Source organism: Papaver somniferum, chromosome 7 (assembly GCF_003573695.1).
Source record: "Papaver somniferum cultivar HN1 chromosome 7, ASM357369v1, whole genome shotgun sequence".
NCBI lineage: Eukaryota > Viridiplantae > Streptophyta > Magnoliopsida > Ranunculales > Papaveraceae > Papaver > Papaver somniferum.
Window position 1 is genome coordinate 220371993 of NC_039364.1, and position 14496 is coordinate 220386488.

The 14496-nt window shown below is 35.4% G+C and overlaps 1 protein-coding gene across 1 annotated transcript; it reads left to right on the forward strand.

Annotated features, from left to right (window-relative positions):
• Positions 1 to 9898: 9898 nt before the first annotated feature.
• LOC113299616 (F-box protein CPR1-like) lies at positions 9899 to 11344 on the forward strand. Its single transcript, XM_026548679.1, has one exon. The coding sequence runs from the start codon at positions 9952 to 9954 to the stop codon at positions 11131 to 11133; it is 1182 nt and encodes a 393-aa protein (XP_026404464.1). The 5' UTR covers positions 9899 to 9951; the 3' UTR covers positions 11134 to 11344.
• Positions 11345 to 14496: the final 3152 nt, after the last annotated feature.

Consider the following 14496-nt stretch of genomic DNA (forward strand, 5'->3'; position numbering starts at 1 on the left):
TGGTCAGTTGGTCAGCAGTTTCACATAACTTACCATTGGTGTGATTTTTTATGGAATAAAAATGGAGTTTGGGTTGAAAGAACCTATCGCGTCTATAATAGCATAGTAGATCATTATTGCGAGAATGATTGTTGGTGGGAAGCACGTCAAGATGGAATTTATAAATATAATCGTGGTCTTGATCAATGGCAGTTCTTTTCTTCTTGGTAAAACCATTAACGAGATAAATTTTAAGAATAAGAGTGGGTGACAATGACAAAATAGTTTTTGCATCTGAGTATAATTTTATATACGGTTGCATCTGAAACAAAATAAATACAGTAATGCAATTGATTAATAAAATAGTTCACTTTCAATTCAAACTTTTCATGTTTTACGGCATACACCATTGTGAAATTAGATGTGTTATTTTTATTGTTATTGCTTTGTTTTTGGATTTTTTTTAATACTAGGTGACAAGAAAAGGGAATTCCGGGTATGTGATGAGGGATTTCACAATTATAAAGCCTCCTTTTGTGCTTCAATGGTGTTTGAAGTTGAATCTGATACTGAAGCTCAAGACATGACTATATGGGGTGCTCTTAAGAAAGATGTTGAACAAAAGATTACTCATGTCATCATTGAGAGAAATGCAAAGGATTTGTGAGTGCAAAAAATCAACTCGCTACGTGGTGCAAGATTAAGGGTCGTAGTATCTTACCACAATACAACCAACTACACTATGTACACCTAATCACTTAGTCTTATCCTATCTACTCAGCCCTAAGGGAATAAATGCAATTCGATGTAACCACCTACCCTACAAAAGAGAAAGATAAATAGGTTAGTGGGGATGTTTTAGAGGGTCTCTCTAGCTAAGGCTAGTTCTCTCTCTTTCTTGGCCTCCTTAGGTCTTCTACTTCTTATCTAAAGCTCCATGAGAGCCTCTATCAATGGAGAACATGTAAACACCTCATATTATAGTGATATCTCGTGGATCTCAAGAGACCGAACCACGTAAAAAGATCTGTTTCCTCTTTACTTTTATGTTCTTTATCTTGTTTTGATTTATGTTTATGTATGTTCGATGTGTATTTGGATGGTTAAGATCATCTTGGGTGTAGTAGCATAAAATATGCAACTATAGGATTTGATCAACAAATTTCAACTGGCGGTGGGAGCATTTATTCGAGGGGGTGTTCTCGGGCCAGTGAATATTGCCTATTCTAGTGTTTATCAGTGTTGGGTTTTGTATTTCCGTTTCTAATCTCTTCCCTTCCAAGTGTTATATAGAATTCATCTTTAGAGATGATAGCCACATGTTCAAGTCGACGTTAGGTTGGAAAGTGAATTAAGCCTAGCAGACCTGTCCAACCGTGCTCGAAGGCTCGAGGCGCACCGTTACAAGGAGTTTTCTTAACATTGTTGGAGCCACATCACGGTCTGTGGTAAGAGGTAATTGTATGCTATGATTGTGCCGATGAGACTTACCAAAATACTAAATATTTAGCTCTCTGTTTTTAGCAATTACTGGAACCAAATGGCTCCAGCTGGATCTCTAGCGATGGCCCTACGATAAAAAAATAATTTACTAGAGCCAAATGGCTAAGCTCTAAAATCATTTTAAATTTTTTCACTTGACCAGTGAATTCACGAGTGATTAGTGCCTCTTGCTAGGTGAGCTTGGGTTGTGAACATTGAGAATAACTATCCGATACAACTCACTCTAGTACAGTTGTGAAATCTTTGGAAGATGACATCGATAATTTGAGCTCCAAGTTCATCTCTGTAAGGATTTACAGATTTTTCATATTTTCTTTGATAACTACATCGGTTTTCCAAATACCAAAAAGATATTTCTAATATAATGAAAAAGTAGAAGTGGATTTTCAATAGATTTTCAAATCAATGCACCCCCTATCTCATATTTAATTTAATGAAAAAGATAAGAAAGAAAATCCCCATTGACCTTAGAAAAAAATTAATGAAGAAATCTTAATCTTAAATAAAGGCATGCAAGATGTAAATGTGGTTTTGTTGTTTGTGTATAAATATGAAGATGCAGAAACAGATATAATCATCCTCAACCGAAGAAAAATAACGGCTAGTCTTAAAAATAGCAGTTGTGGTGTCTACATATTTGCTTACTTCCTTTTGTTTGCAATATTATTTAGTAAATGTTTATCATCTGAATAAAACTTTTCCAAAGTTTATGTAAAAATAACGAACCAACTTAACAATGGTCAAGATCTGATGCTACATTGTTGGGCGACCAATTTACCGAAAGATATGAAAAAAATTGCTCATGATAATCAGTATGTGAAGTGGTCAATTGGTCAGCAGTTTCTCATAGTAACTCACCATTGGTGTGATTTTTCATGGAATAAAAGTGGAGTTTGGGTTCAAAAACGCTATCACGTTTATAATGCGAGAGTAGATCATTACTGCAAGAACGATTGTTGGTGGGAAGCACATCAAGATGGAATTTATAAATATAATCGTGGTCTTGATCAATGGCAGTTCGTTGTTTCTTGGTAAAATCATTAACGAGATAAATTTTAAGAATAAGAGTAATGACAATGACAAAATAGTTTTTGCATCTGGCTATAATTTTATATATAGTTGCATCTGAAACGAAATAAATACTGTAATGCAATTGATTATTAAAATAGTTCACTTTCAACTCAAACTTTTCATGTTTTACGGCATACACCACTGTGAAATTAGATGTGTTATTTTTATTGTTACTGCTTTGTTTTTGGATTTTTTTTTAATACTAGGCGATAAGAAAAGAGAATTCCGGGTATGTGATGAGGGATTTCACAATTATAAAGCCTCCTTTTGCGCTTCAATGGTGTTTGAAGTTGAATCTGCTACTGAAGCTCAAGACATGACTATATGGGGTGCTCTTAAGAAAGATGTTGAACAAAATCTTAATCATGTCATCATTGAGAGAAATGCAAAGGATTTGTGAGTGCAAAAAATTAACTCGCTACGTGGTGCAAGATTAAGGGTCGTAGTATCTTACCACAATACAACCAACTATAATATGTACACCTAACCACTTAGTCTTATCTTATTTATTCATCCCTAAGGGAATAAATGTAATTCGATGTAACCACATACCCTATAAAAGAGAAAGATAAATAGGTTAGTGGGGATGTTTTAGAGGGTCTCTATACTTAAGGCTAGTTCTATCTCTCTCTCTCTTTTGGCCTCCTTAGGGCTTCTACTTATTCTTTAAAGCTCCATGAGAGCCTCCATCAATGGAGAACATGTAAACACCTCATATTATAGTGATATCTCGTGGATCTCAAGAGACCGAACCATCTAAAAAGATCTGTTTTCCCTTTACTTTTATGTTCTTTATCTTGTTTTGATTTATGTTTATGCATGTTTGATGTGTATTTGGATGGTTAAGATCATCTTCGGTGTAATAGCATAGAATATGCAACTATAGGATTTGATCAACAAATTTCAACCGAAAAGTTTGATGGAGATCAAAAAAACGGATGGTTGTATCTTTACTTTTCAACCACGGATATGTAATTTTGTAGCACATGCTTTATCTTAATAGACTAAAGTTAATGCTAATTACATATATTGGTTTGTACCTCCAATTTGGCTTAGGTCGATTATTGAGGATCATTTGCCTTTTCGAAAGCTTTTTCCTATAAAATAAATAAATAAAATAAAGCTCGTTTTAGAAATTGGTGGTTTTCAACTTGATTTCTTTTGGTTTGAATCTGAAGTTTTCTTTTTATCTGGTTCATGATAGAAAATTTTGATATTCAAGCCACTAAGTATTGATTCTACCACCAAGATTTCATTGTTTTCAAGAGTTTTAGTGGCAAATTTTATTTGTATCTCGTTGAGCCATATTCTAACTTTGAGCAGAAATTTTGAAGATAAGGAAAATATATTGGTGGATTAGAATCAATTTGACTGTCTCTTATACCCGCGACGACTTAAATTAACCCAAAATCCCCGTAATCTGTAACTTTAACTCTTATAGAATTGAAATTCTTCAAATTACCTTGAAAATGATGTGATTTTGTGGATATGAAAGAAATCAATTATAAAATTTTAACCTTTGTGTATTAGGGAATTAGAAGAATTTCTAACAAACTTTAATTGAATTTGATAGGATGATAATGAAATGCTCTGTTGTTGTTTTTTTTTAAAATAAAAACCATTTGATTGATCTGAATCCATCAATTTTAGTATGGTTATCATTAAACTGCGAAATATGGGGTTTGTTTAGTGAATGAATCATGAGAAATTCCAAATTTGGTGGTATGTTTATATGTAAAGAGTGAATTTGTTAATTCTAATTTGACAATTATTTAGAGGTACCGGTTTTTGATTTCATGTTGGTCAGTTATCTAGAATATGTGAATCCCTTCACTGTATTTGACTACCTTCTTTGGTAAAGCAACCATAACTGAATTGTTTTTTCACAAAATTTAAAAGATATAGTTGTAAGTCGTGGTTTCAGAAAGAATTTTAATTATAGAGAATGAGATTAACTGCTTAGACTTAATGTTTATATTTAGATTTTAACAAATGTTTGGTGAGTTTTGTAGTTATTGTGCAGCTTCTCTTGATATTTTTATGATGGTACAAAAAAAAGAGGCAAACAATACAGTGAAGGATTATTCATTTGTTGTTGATAGGAAAATCAAAGATTGAGTTTGAGAATCCCAAAAAATAATGAGAAGTCTCCAGGCATATCTCAATTGTTATCCAAGGATTTCTTGAATTTAGTATTATTTTGAGTAATATAATAATGTAGATCAATATAATTTGTTCTGGTCATATATGACTTTTGGAATGGACTATATGTAATTTGAATTGTTTGATTCCAAGCTATTCTGATATTAGCAGTAACGTAATTCGATTGTAAAGTTTAATAAAATTATATCAATGGTACATTACTCTTTTCCCTAATTTATTAGACGTTTATAAAAATACCATGTTGGTTGTTCTAGTTGAAACTAGTCCCAATATGGTATGTGTTATTTCCATTCATGCTAATAAACATGAAAATAAACAAACCCTAAAAACAAACAAACCCTAATAAACATTGTCACCTAGTTTCACAAAAGGATTAGACGAAAGATCCTCTCACCCTTGTGTCTATTGTTTCAGTTCAGTACATTTTTTTCATATCAGAAATATCTCTTAGCAATATATCAATAAATTAAAAAATTCAAAAGGAAATTTTCGTATAATCATCGTTTAGATTTTAATTTTGTTGGTTAGACATATCCAGTCTACCAAATACATTCAAAATGAAACAAAATTGGTTATTTGAAAGTTAATTATTTGTCAATTTTACCATGGCATCACCAAGACCCTTGCACCATACCTTCATCTCACTAAACAATGCATTTTCGTGTGTAGTTTATATTTTACCATAGTTGTGGAAACAACTAGATATCAAATGCCTAATTTCCAAAACTAAGTCGCAAAGAAAAAAATGACAAACAAAAACGAAAAGATGCATAAAAAAGTCATAGACACTGAAAGTTGTTTATGGGGCTGTTGGTTTTTCTTGAAGGGATCCATATGGATTGTGTTGTCTAAAATGTATCTAAGGGGTGTCATAATATATAAAAAATATCTAAGTTGTTTTTTAAATTAAAATTTTACCATAATACCCTTTTCCCTTAAAACTTATTCCTAAACGAAAAGCCAAAAATCAAGACCTAATCTATTCGAACCCTAGTCGTATTCTTGTAATGACCCGACCCTTCATCGATATCATCCCCACTTAGTCACTACCGTCTTCCGACATTGTGGGGTTTTTTAAATGACATCACTCTTAGAAATCATCAACATCTTTCCGAGAGGTCATCTATCCCAGGATCACTCACGCCCGAACATGCTTAATAACAAAGCTTTTTGTCAAATGTGTTGAAAAATCCTGGTGTTATGAAGGGACAAACTATTTCTTACATTCAATTCGGCGAACCCTACCTGCCGAATCGGGGTATTACAATAACTGGAGCTGTCCTCGGCTCCAGAGTACATTCAAGCCCAATTTTCTAACATTCCATGCGACCCATGAGACCGTACTTGACATAACCCGTTATTATACTCTCCATCCTCAATAGGTGACTTGTCGTTGGCTCCAATACTATTTGTAATGATCCGTCTCTGTACTAATAATGTCCTCACTTAGCAATTACAGTCATCCGAAAATGTGAGGTTCTTAATGGGCACCGTTGTGGTCATCTAACATCAACTTCCTACTCCTGACCGAGCACGCCTAACTGAGAAGTTTTTCTGGTAACTTAGTCCAGTGTATCTATCAACCTTCGATGTTATGGAAAGACAAACCATTATCTACATCCCATTCTATGAACCTACCTGGCGAATCATGGTATTACAATTCTTCTTCTTCCCAGCTTTTTTATTTTTTTATTTCAGGAACCACTAACGACTAGGTCGAATAACGATTTCTTAGCTTTAAGCTTATTTTCCAATACCCACAGCTAGTAAATGATAAACTATTAGCCGTAACCTTAGGATGAAAAATTTATACAACTAGGATTTTTCGTCACATACCTTGCAGTAACAAACAATTTTATTATTTTTTGAAAAACATTCCTGGACGTGAACGATGCTTACCATCCGTAGATATAAAAAATCGAAAATAAGAGTTTCCAAACTGGAATTTTATACTAAAAATAAGTATAAGCTTGTGTTCTCTTACTATCGAGTACAAACCTTTACGGTTAAGTCAATCTTACTAGCCATAAGTCTTAACTACGACTAAGTCGTAGTCAAAATTTTTAGTCGTATTTGGGTTTTTAGGATTTCTAAGACCAATAATTGATAAAATCCTAGCCGTATAGGTGGTTATGGACATGATGTTTAAAAGACGACCTAGCCGTAGGATGCCTGAAACTGAAAAACTGAAGGAGGGTGCACATCCTTCATTAATTCTAAAAGTTAAATCAAACTCGCTGATCAAGTTTAATCACTACCAATGAATTTGATAAACTAACCAAGTTCATTAATACAAATTAATCGAGAATAATTTAGCCATGATAAAAAATACTAGGATAAAAGGGATTATTCATTTTACTACTCGATATATAACCCTGTTTTATTACTCGTGGAGTGTGATTCCTTGAGAAGAAACAAACATCCCAAAACAACTTTTCAGACACCAGTCTTACCGGTCGAGGTGTAAGTTAAGTCAGGTCGGGCTGCCTGGCTCGTTTCCTAAGTCATGTCAGGCCTGACATGCCTCATATTCAGCTACCCAAAAATCCGTCGAACCAGTCATACTTTTGTAAAAATATTTATTTTGGGGTCCAAAGTTTTCCAAAACGTATTTTATCAGCCAATCCAGTCCAGCCATGGTAAGACCTTTTGTATAAAAACAATCTTAAATACTTAGTTAAACTTTTAACCGTAGAACATAAATGAAAATAATTTTTTTAATCCACAATATAAACAAAATAACATAACAATCTACCTCATTATAAAACTAAAACTATGCGCCTATCTCAGGCAAGACTAGGCTATTAAATTTTAGGAAAGCACATATTCACCCATCTAAAAGCTTAAGCTACTCATACCAGGCCAGGCGGTCCATAACGACCTGTTATAGGCTTTGAGGTCCTACAGGGACACACGGGATCAGGCGAGTACATACGGGCAAAGTATATATTTTGGGGAAATTAGGGGGAGACCCAAAAAAAAAAAAATTCTCATTCTCAGGCCCACAATTAATTTTAGGTACCGTGACACCCATAATTATATGAAATTATTAAAAATGTATGCATGACGGATTATGCATCCGCATGACGGGTTATGCATCAGGGGTATAATTGGCAACGCAACTTGGATATAACATATCTAAAAATCCGTGCCTTGGAATTTTACAAATCTTATATCGTTGGAAATCTTTTTAAGAGAGCTACGCAACGAGTACAAACAACAATATTAAATTTTTTTTTTCACGAAAAAATCGGAGGTGATCATCATTTTAGGCAAAATTTCGAAAACTGACTACATAACCATTATGCAGCCACCAAAAAAGATGCATAACACATTCTGCAGACGCATAACGAATTATGCAACCATTTTCTCGACTGCATAACAAAGTTATGCATCTATAACAAGTTATGTAACCATTGTTTTGGTTGATTTTAGTGCGTACACAAAAAATTGATGCATAATGCATTATGCAAACATATTTTCGGATGCATAACAGGTTATGCATCTATTTTCTCGATGCATAAAAGATTGTGCAACAAATTTCTCGATGCATAATGCATTATGCAGCCATATTTTCGGATGCATAACAGGTTATGCACCAATTTTCACGACTGCATAACATGTTATGCAGATATTATTGTAGATGTATGACAAGTTGTGCGGTCTTCGTTTTTGTTGGTTTCAATAGTGACGAAAAAGTTGATGCATAACGTGCTATGCAACCGTTTTCTGGACTGCATAACAAGTTATGCAACAAATTTTGTAGATGCATAACAGGTTATGCATCCATTTTCATAGCTGCATAACAAGTTATGCAACACTAAACACCACCAATCTGCAGCCATTCATCTCATAAAACTGACGGCAACTACACTCTTTCTTAGGTATTTTCAAGGACCCAAACTCTATCCGATGCTGAAACAAATTGGTACCCAAGTTAGCTCACCCTACTGGCTTCTAATTAACGCCACATCCGCTGCAAACAACCCTTGTACTCATCCCACAAACGCACAACAAACTAGTAAGGAAACGGTGCGGTCAAGCAGCTGCAGCTGGTTATGTTCTTGTTGTTTAGCCTTGACCAAATCTCTCTAGCGCATATGATTCTTGCAAGAAGAGCATTTAGCTTCAGCCTGTTGAGCATCTAATGTTGTGATCGGGGATGGTTTCGGAACCCCAGAAGTACCCTGCATTAGCAAGAAAAATTAAACCAATTCCAGTACTAAGATTCTGATCTATATAGAAAGCATAAAAAGAAACGAGGAACGAGGTGAGCATCCAGATACAACACATTCAGAACAATAACATTTGAAAATAGATCACTGCAGGAGATGTATTAGACTAAACTTAAAAAACAAATGTCACGAGTACACCCCTGGAAAAAAGAATACATACAAGCCATGAAATTCGAACAAAAAAAAAATTAAAAGTGGAAATTCAATTAAAATTCAGTTATCTTTCTTAAACATGGAAAAATCCAAATCTTTCGAATTGAGGAAATACTAGACCTGAATCGACAGAACAGATGAAAATTGACTTCGTGAAGGAAGAATAGGAACCCAATTGAATATAGAAGCTAGGGTTTCATCTTTTCTTCCTCTTTAGTTGTTGAAGTTAGGGCTTCTCTTATGAATCTACAAAGAGAAAACAACAGTAAAATGAAGAATAGGAACCCAACAGATCAGAGCCTAACTTCTTCCTCTCAAACATTACCTCAACCGTAGATGATTCGAATCACAAACGAACCCTTGAATACACCCAATCCAGTTGACAAACGGACCCAACTTGGTTGCTGCAATTTCTAATCTCAATCGAGATTTTGGACTCCGTCGATAGATAGGAAAGAAAGCTGTAGGGAGATACGAATCTGAGAAGAAGAAGAAGAAAAAAAAAAGACCGAAACATAATTTCAGAAATTATGGGTTTGAGAATAATTTTCTTCCAGAAAATGGGTGCGCGCCTGTGTTTTTCTGAGCATGGATTTCATAGTAGAAAAGTCTGGGAGAATGGGTCTCCATGTAGTTTTCACATATATTTTCGGGTATTATAAACGGCCCTACAGTGACTCGTACAATCTTGGGGCCACAAATTGACCGTGCCAGCCCGTAAATGCGGGCTTTGTTACCCTATTTGTAATTCGTTAACCGGTTATAAGTCCATTTTCTTCTCGATTTCTCGAATCAATTCTTCCTTCAATAAACTGGAAGCAGAAGAAAGAGAAAAGAACCATCTGCCATGTCAAGCATTCCCGAAGAGGTGTACCTTGAAATCCTTGTGCGGGTACCAGTCGAAACTACGTTCATATGTAAGTGCGTTTGCAAATCTTGGCTTGTCTTAATATCAAACCCTAACTTTGTCAAATTTCACCTTAGTCATACTATTCAAAAGAATCACTACAGGATCATGCTTAGAAATTACTGGAGGAAATCTTACTTACTTCACTCTATAAGTTATGATTCATTATCATCATTGTTGGAATCGTCAAAAGCCAAAAGAATTGCATATGATCCTGTTGCAATGGATTACCCATTCAAATCTCAAGGTTTTGGAATTGAATTGGGAGGTTCAGTTAATGGCTTGGTTTGTTTATGGTGTAATGAGGATGATAGGGAATTCTTATGTCTTTGGAATCCAGCCACTACAGAGTATAAGGAAATACCTAAATCACCTAATGATTTGTCGAACGATGTTACCGACCTTTATGCATTAGGCTATGATTATTTAACTGACGATTATAAGTTGATCAAAGTTGTATTCTTCGAGGATAAGGAGGAAAATTCTCCAGTTGATGTATATTCGCTGGCAACAAATTCATGGAGAAGCATTCAAAGTATTCCTTATAGGTTCCCTTTTCCTAGAGAACCTGGGGTGCTTGTTAATAGAGCTCTGCATTGGTTAGGTGTAAAAAGTGCCAAAGACAGTTCCAAGGCTATAGTCTCTTTGGATGTCACCAAAGAGAGCTTTAAAGAAATTGAACTACCAAGAGTTTGTTCGGAAAATAAGCAGGATTTTAGGAGTGTGGGAGTGTTTGAAGGGTGTCTATGTGTCATTGCTTTTAATGACGTTAAATCTCATTTCGATGTGTGGGTGATGCGGGATTATGGAGTTCGGGAATCTTGGATAGTACACTTTTCTGTGATCCAAAACTGGGCTGAGATTGATAATTTTATGAGGTTGATGTGGTCTTTCAAGAATGGTGAAGCTTTATTAAGAAATTATGGTGATTTACTATTATATGACCCGAAGCATGGAAGTATTAAAAAACTACGCAAATTAACAGAACTGAACGAAGTAGAAAATTATGTTGAAAGCCTGGTTCCACTCAACTCGGGTACCTATGTGGGGAGAAAGAAAAATAGAAGCGTCCGTAGAAGCACGAGGAAGAGGCCTCAATTGGATAATGTGGGCATGTGCTAGTTTTTCTTTTTGTGATGGCTGATATGGGTCTGCAACTTTTAGGGAATCATAAACAATGAGAAAGTTGGGAAATATAAAATAAGGTAAGTGTTATTCTGCAGTTTCTATGTTTTTGTCAATTTTTTTGGCATATACTGTACAATGTAATAGGACTTGTTAGCCGTTCTCGAGCAATATAATTCTGATATAGAAATTTGGATTTTGTCATTGACTCTTGTGATCATCTTTTCTTTTGAATTTCTTTAACTACAAAGAGTCGTGTTTATCGTTCTCTCCATGTTTGCTATCATTTTATATGCTCCTCCACGCTTGCAAGCAGCAAGGAGAATCCAATGTATTCAGAAACGATAGCTTTCCTCACTCCGTCGTCTAAATATGGTTTTGGTGGTGATGGTGAAGCTATTGAAAGACGTCAGTCTCCTCTTCTCTGTATTTACTTCATACTCTAATGAACCTCTTTAGTGCAGAAACAGATGTTTACTACCCAACCATGCTCCACTAATTGCCTGATTCAAGTTCTGTGGGTATTTTTTTGGGTGAGATTGGGGTCCCAAGAAAACTGTAAGTAGAGCAATCAAATTTTGGTCTTCTTTAATTATCTAAATTAAACACAGCCTACATTATATATTAACTGAGCACCAACAATTCTCATAATATCGAAAATTTAACGGCTGAGCGGCATGACGTGTAATGCCCTGTTGTTAGAGATTTTGATGTACATGGTAGAGTGTATACATAGACGTCAATTTCTTATATTAGCTATTATGAGTTGTTTGCATCAAAATTGGTGTATAGGTTTCTCCAGCTTGATTAGCAGATTGCGGGTCATTTCTCCAGCTTAATATTTTCCTATCTCTTCTTTGATGGTTTTTTATTCTGGTTTCCAAACATCATGAACATACCTTCTCGTTTCATGCTACTGGAAGAAGAAGAGAAAAGAAAAGGTAGAAATGTTAAGCTTTCCAGTAGCAGAATACATTCTCTGAGGATAACCAGTGATGTCTCTCTTACCATTAAGGTGTGCATGCAATTCTTCCAGCATATAAAACCTCTGATACTTCTGGTAACTGTAGTAATGCTGGTCTACATAACAAGAACAAGTGCCGAAGTAAAATGTGAATCGGCTATGTAATATTATATTACTGATAATTTTTGAAGAATAGGGACGTAATTCAAATGGGATATCTATTGTCGAGAGAATGATTAAAGGGGTTTGTGTCGATGTTTTTGAATGAAAACCAATGGTGGCAAACCATCAAAGGAAGGTTTCAGAGAAAGATGATACTTCAATTAGACCCAAAGTTCATTAGGTGTGCCCCAGGGTAGAAACTTTCATTGATAATGTTTGCTTGCTTTGGAACTCCGCAAGGGCCGAGCAATCTTTAGAAAAGGAGCCACCATGTTCACAAATGGTACAATGCTTTTGAAAAGGTACATATTTAAACACTTTGCTTAGGATGTTCTTGCATTTCACAATTATATCGGTTCCATAAATAAAGTACACGAAAACTCATTCCCAATTCAAGCAACTTACTTTCAGGCTTACAGAGTTGTGGACAAAAGATTGACTAGCATGAAAGCATTCACTTTCTCTTACCAGTTAGAATTTTATCTCAGAGGTGCACTGGAGAAGAGTTATGCATAGTATCCTTATCTCCTGAGCTTTTTGCAGGAGATCCATGTCTAAACATATACTAGTTGATCCATGGCATAGTCTAGTTCAATTTCAAAAAAATAGTCAGTAGTTTGTTATGTCACAACATTTGTGCTGTCTGAACTTGCAGCTAGCAGAGACTGGTCTATTTGTACAACGTAAAGACGACTAATCTACATAGATGTTTCATAGCATTGACTTTTTTCTTAGGTATTCCAGCGAAATAGATATTACTGAGTCTTTAATTACCATGGATATATGCATATATCTGAGTACTGTTGTGTTCAGAAATTTTTACTTTGTCAGATATGATGGTTCATTTGAAACACCGTCAAAACAAAGGTTTATTATACTCTAGAACTATTGCTGATTTCATATCATTACATCGGTTGGTGAGCTAACGAAAGATTGTGTTAGAACTATTGTTGATTTCACTCCTGCAAAACAAAGATTAAGCACAAAAACTGGATTGCGGCTGAGTCACGACCAGGTCGCTCTCTTTAAGACGTTTCGTGGCTCTGCCTTGAGTTTTGTGCAAGCAGTCTTTCTTTGTCACAACGTCCCCAGGATAAAACAGCCGAGAAAAACTCTCGTCGATCTCTCACGCACACAGTGAGAAATCGATCACTTTCACTCTTTTAATCTTGCTCAGAAAAAACTTGGTCTCTTGATTCACAAAAACAGTATATTGAAAAACTCTTACTTTTCTGTTTCTCAAAACTGGCTTATTATAGCCTTCGCAATTAAGACAAAATTAATGAGAATAAATTTTGGTTTTAATTGTCTCCATAAAATCCTGTGTAACAGTCCAAAAACAGTCAAGTAATTTATGCCAGAATAAATATTATTTAATCTGTAATTAAAACCCCCGCTTCCGGACTAATGTTATATATATTATTTATATATATACACCCATCAGTAGGGGGAGGGATTCGATCCTGAGACCTATCCCTCCGGGCCCAAAATGCTGAACCACTAGGCCAAGCTCGAATTGTTGATATAAATGTACAAAATAATTATTTTAAAACATATATCCCAACAGATTGGATATTGATAACGAAGTTTGGACGAGCAGGGGATGTTTTCTGTCTAAAGAAGGGCTGTTTTCTGTCTAAAGAGGGTCTGTTCTTATTTGCAACATGGTGATTTAGCATTGGCCATAGTGGGTTTGAGCCCGCAACTAGAGCTGGCAAACGGGCGGGACGGGTCTGGCTTGTGACCAACCCGCGGGTTACGGGTTAATACAAGCCTGAGCTCGCGGGTTGAAATTCTTCACGGGTGGTCATTTATCCCACCTGCGCCCGTCCCGGGTAAAACTCGCGGGTTCACGGGTGCTCACGGGTTAACTGGTTTTTGTTGAGTCAACTCGCCAAAAACCGATTTCTGGGCTATTTCCGGCCACATTCAGGCCATCCCAATTTCACAAGCAAACTCTAAACTGCTCATTCAATTCAATTCCAAGCCATACCATTACTATTATTTCAATTTCACAAGCAAAACTGTTGAATACGAATACCTGGAACAAGTAAATCATGGATCTGAACTAAAAACTGAACAACATGACCAAATCAAACAGAACTTGTATATATAATCATCACCAATTACAATCATACAATAAACTAAAACATGTGAAATTCAAACAAATCCACCCAAATTACATCTCAAAACCTTAATCAAACCAACTAGATCTACTAAGAACAAGTCAAATT

What these genes read in the sequence shown, in the direction of transcription:
- LOC113299616 (XM_026548679.1), top strand. Translation starts at nt 9,952, where the DNA reads ATGTCAAGCATTCCCGAAGAGGTGTACCTTGAAATCCTTGTGCGGGTA.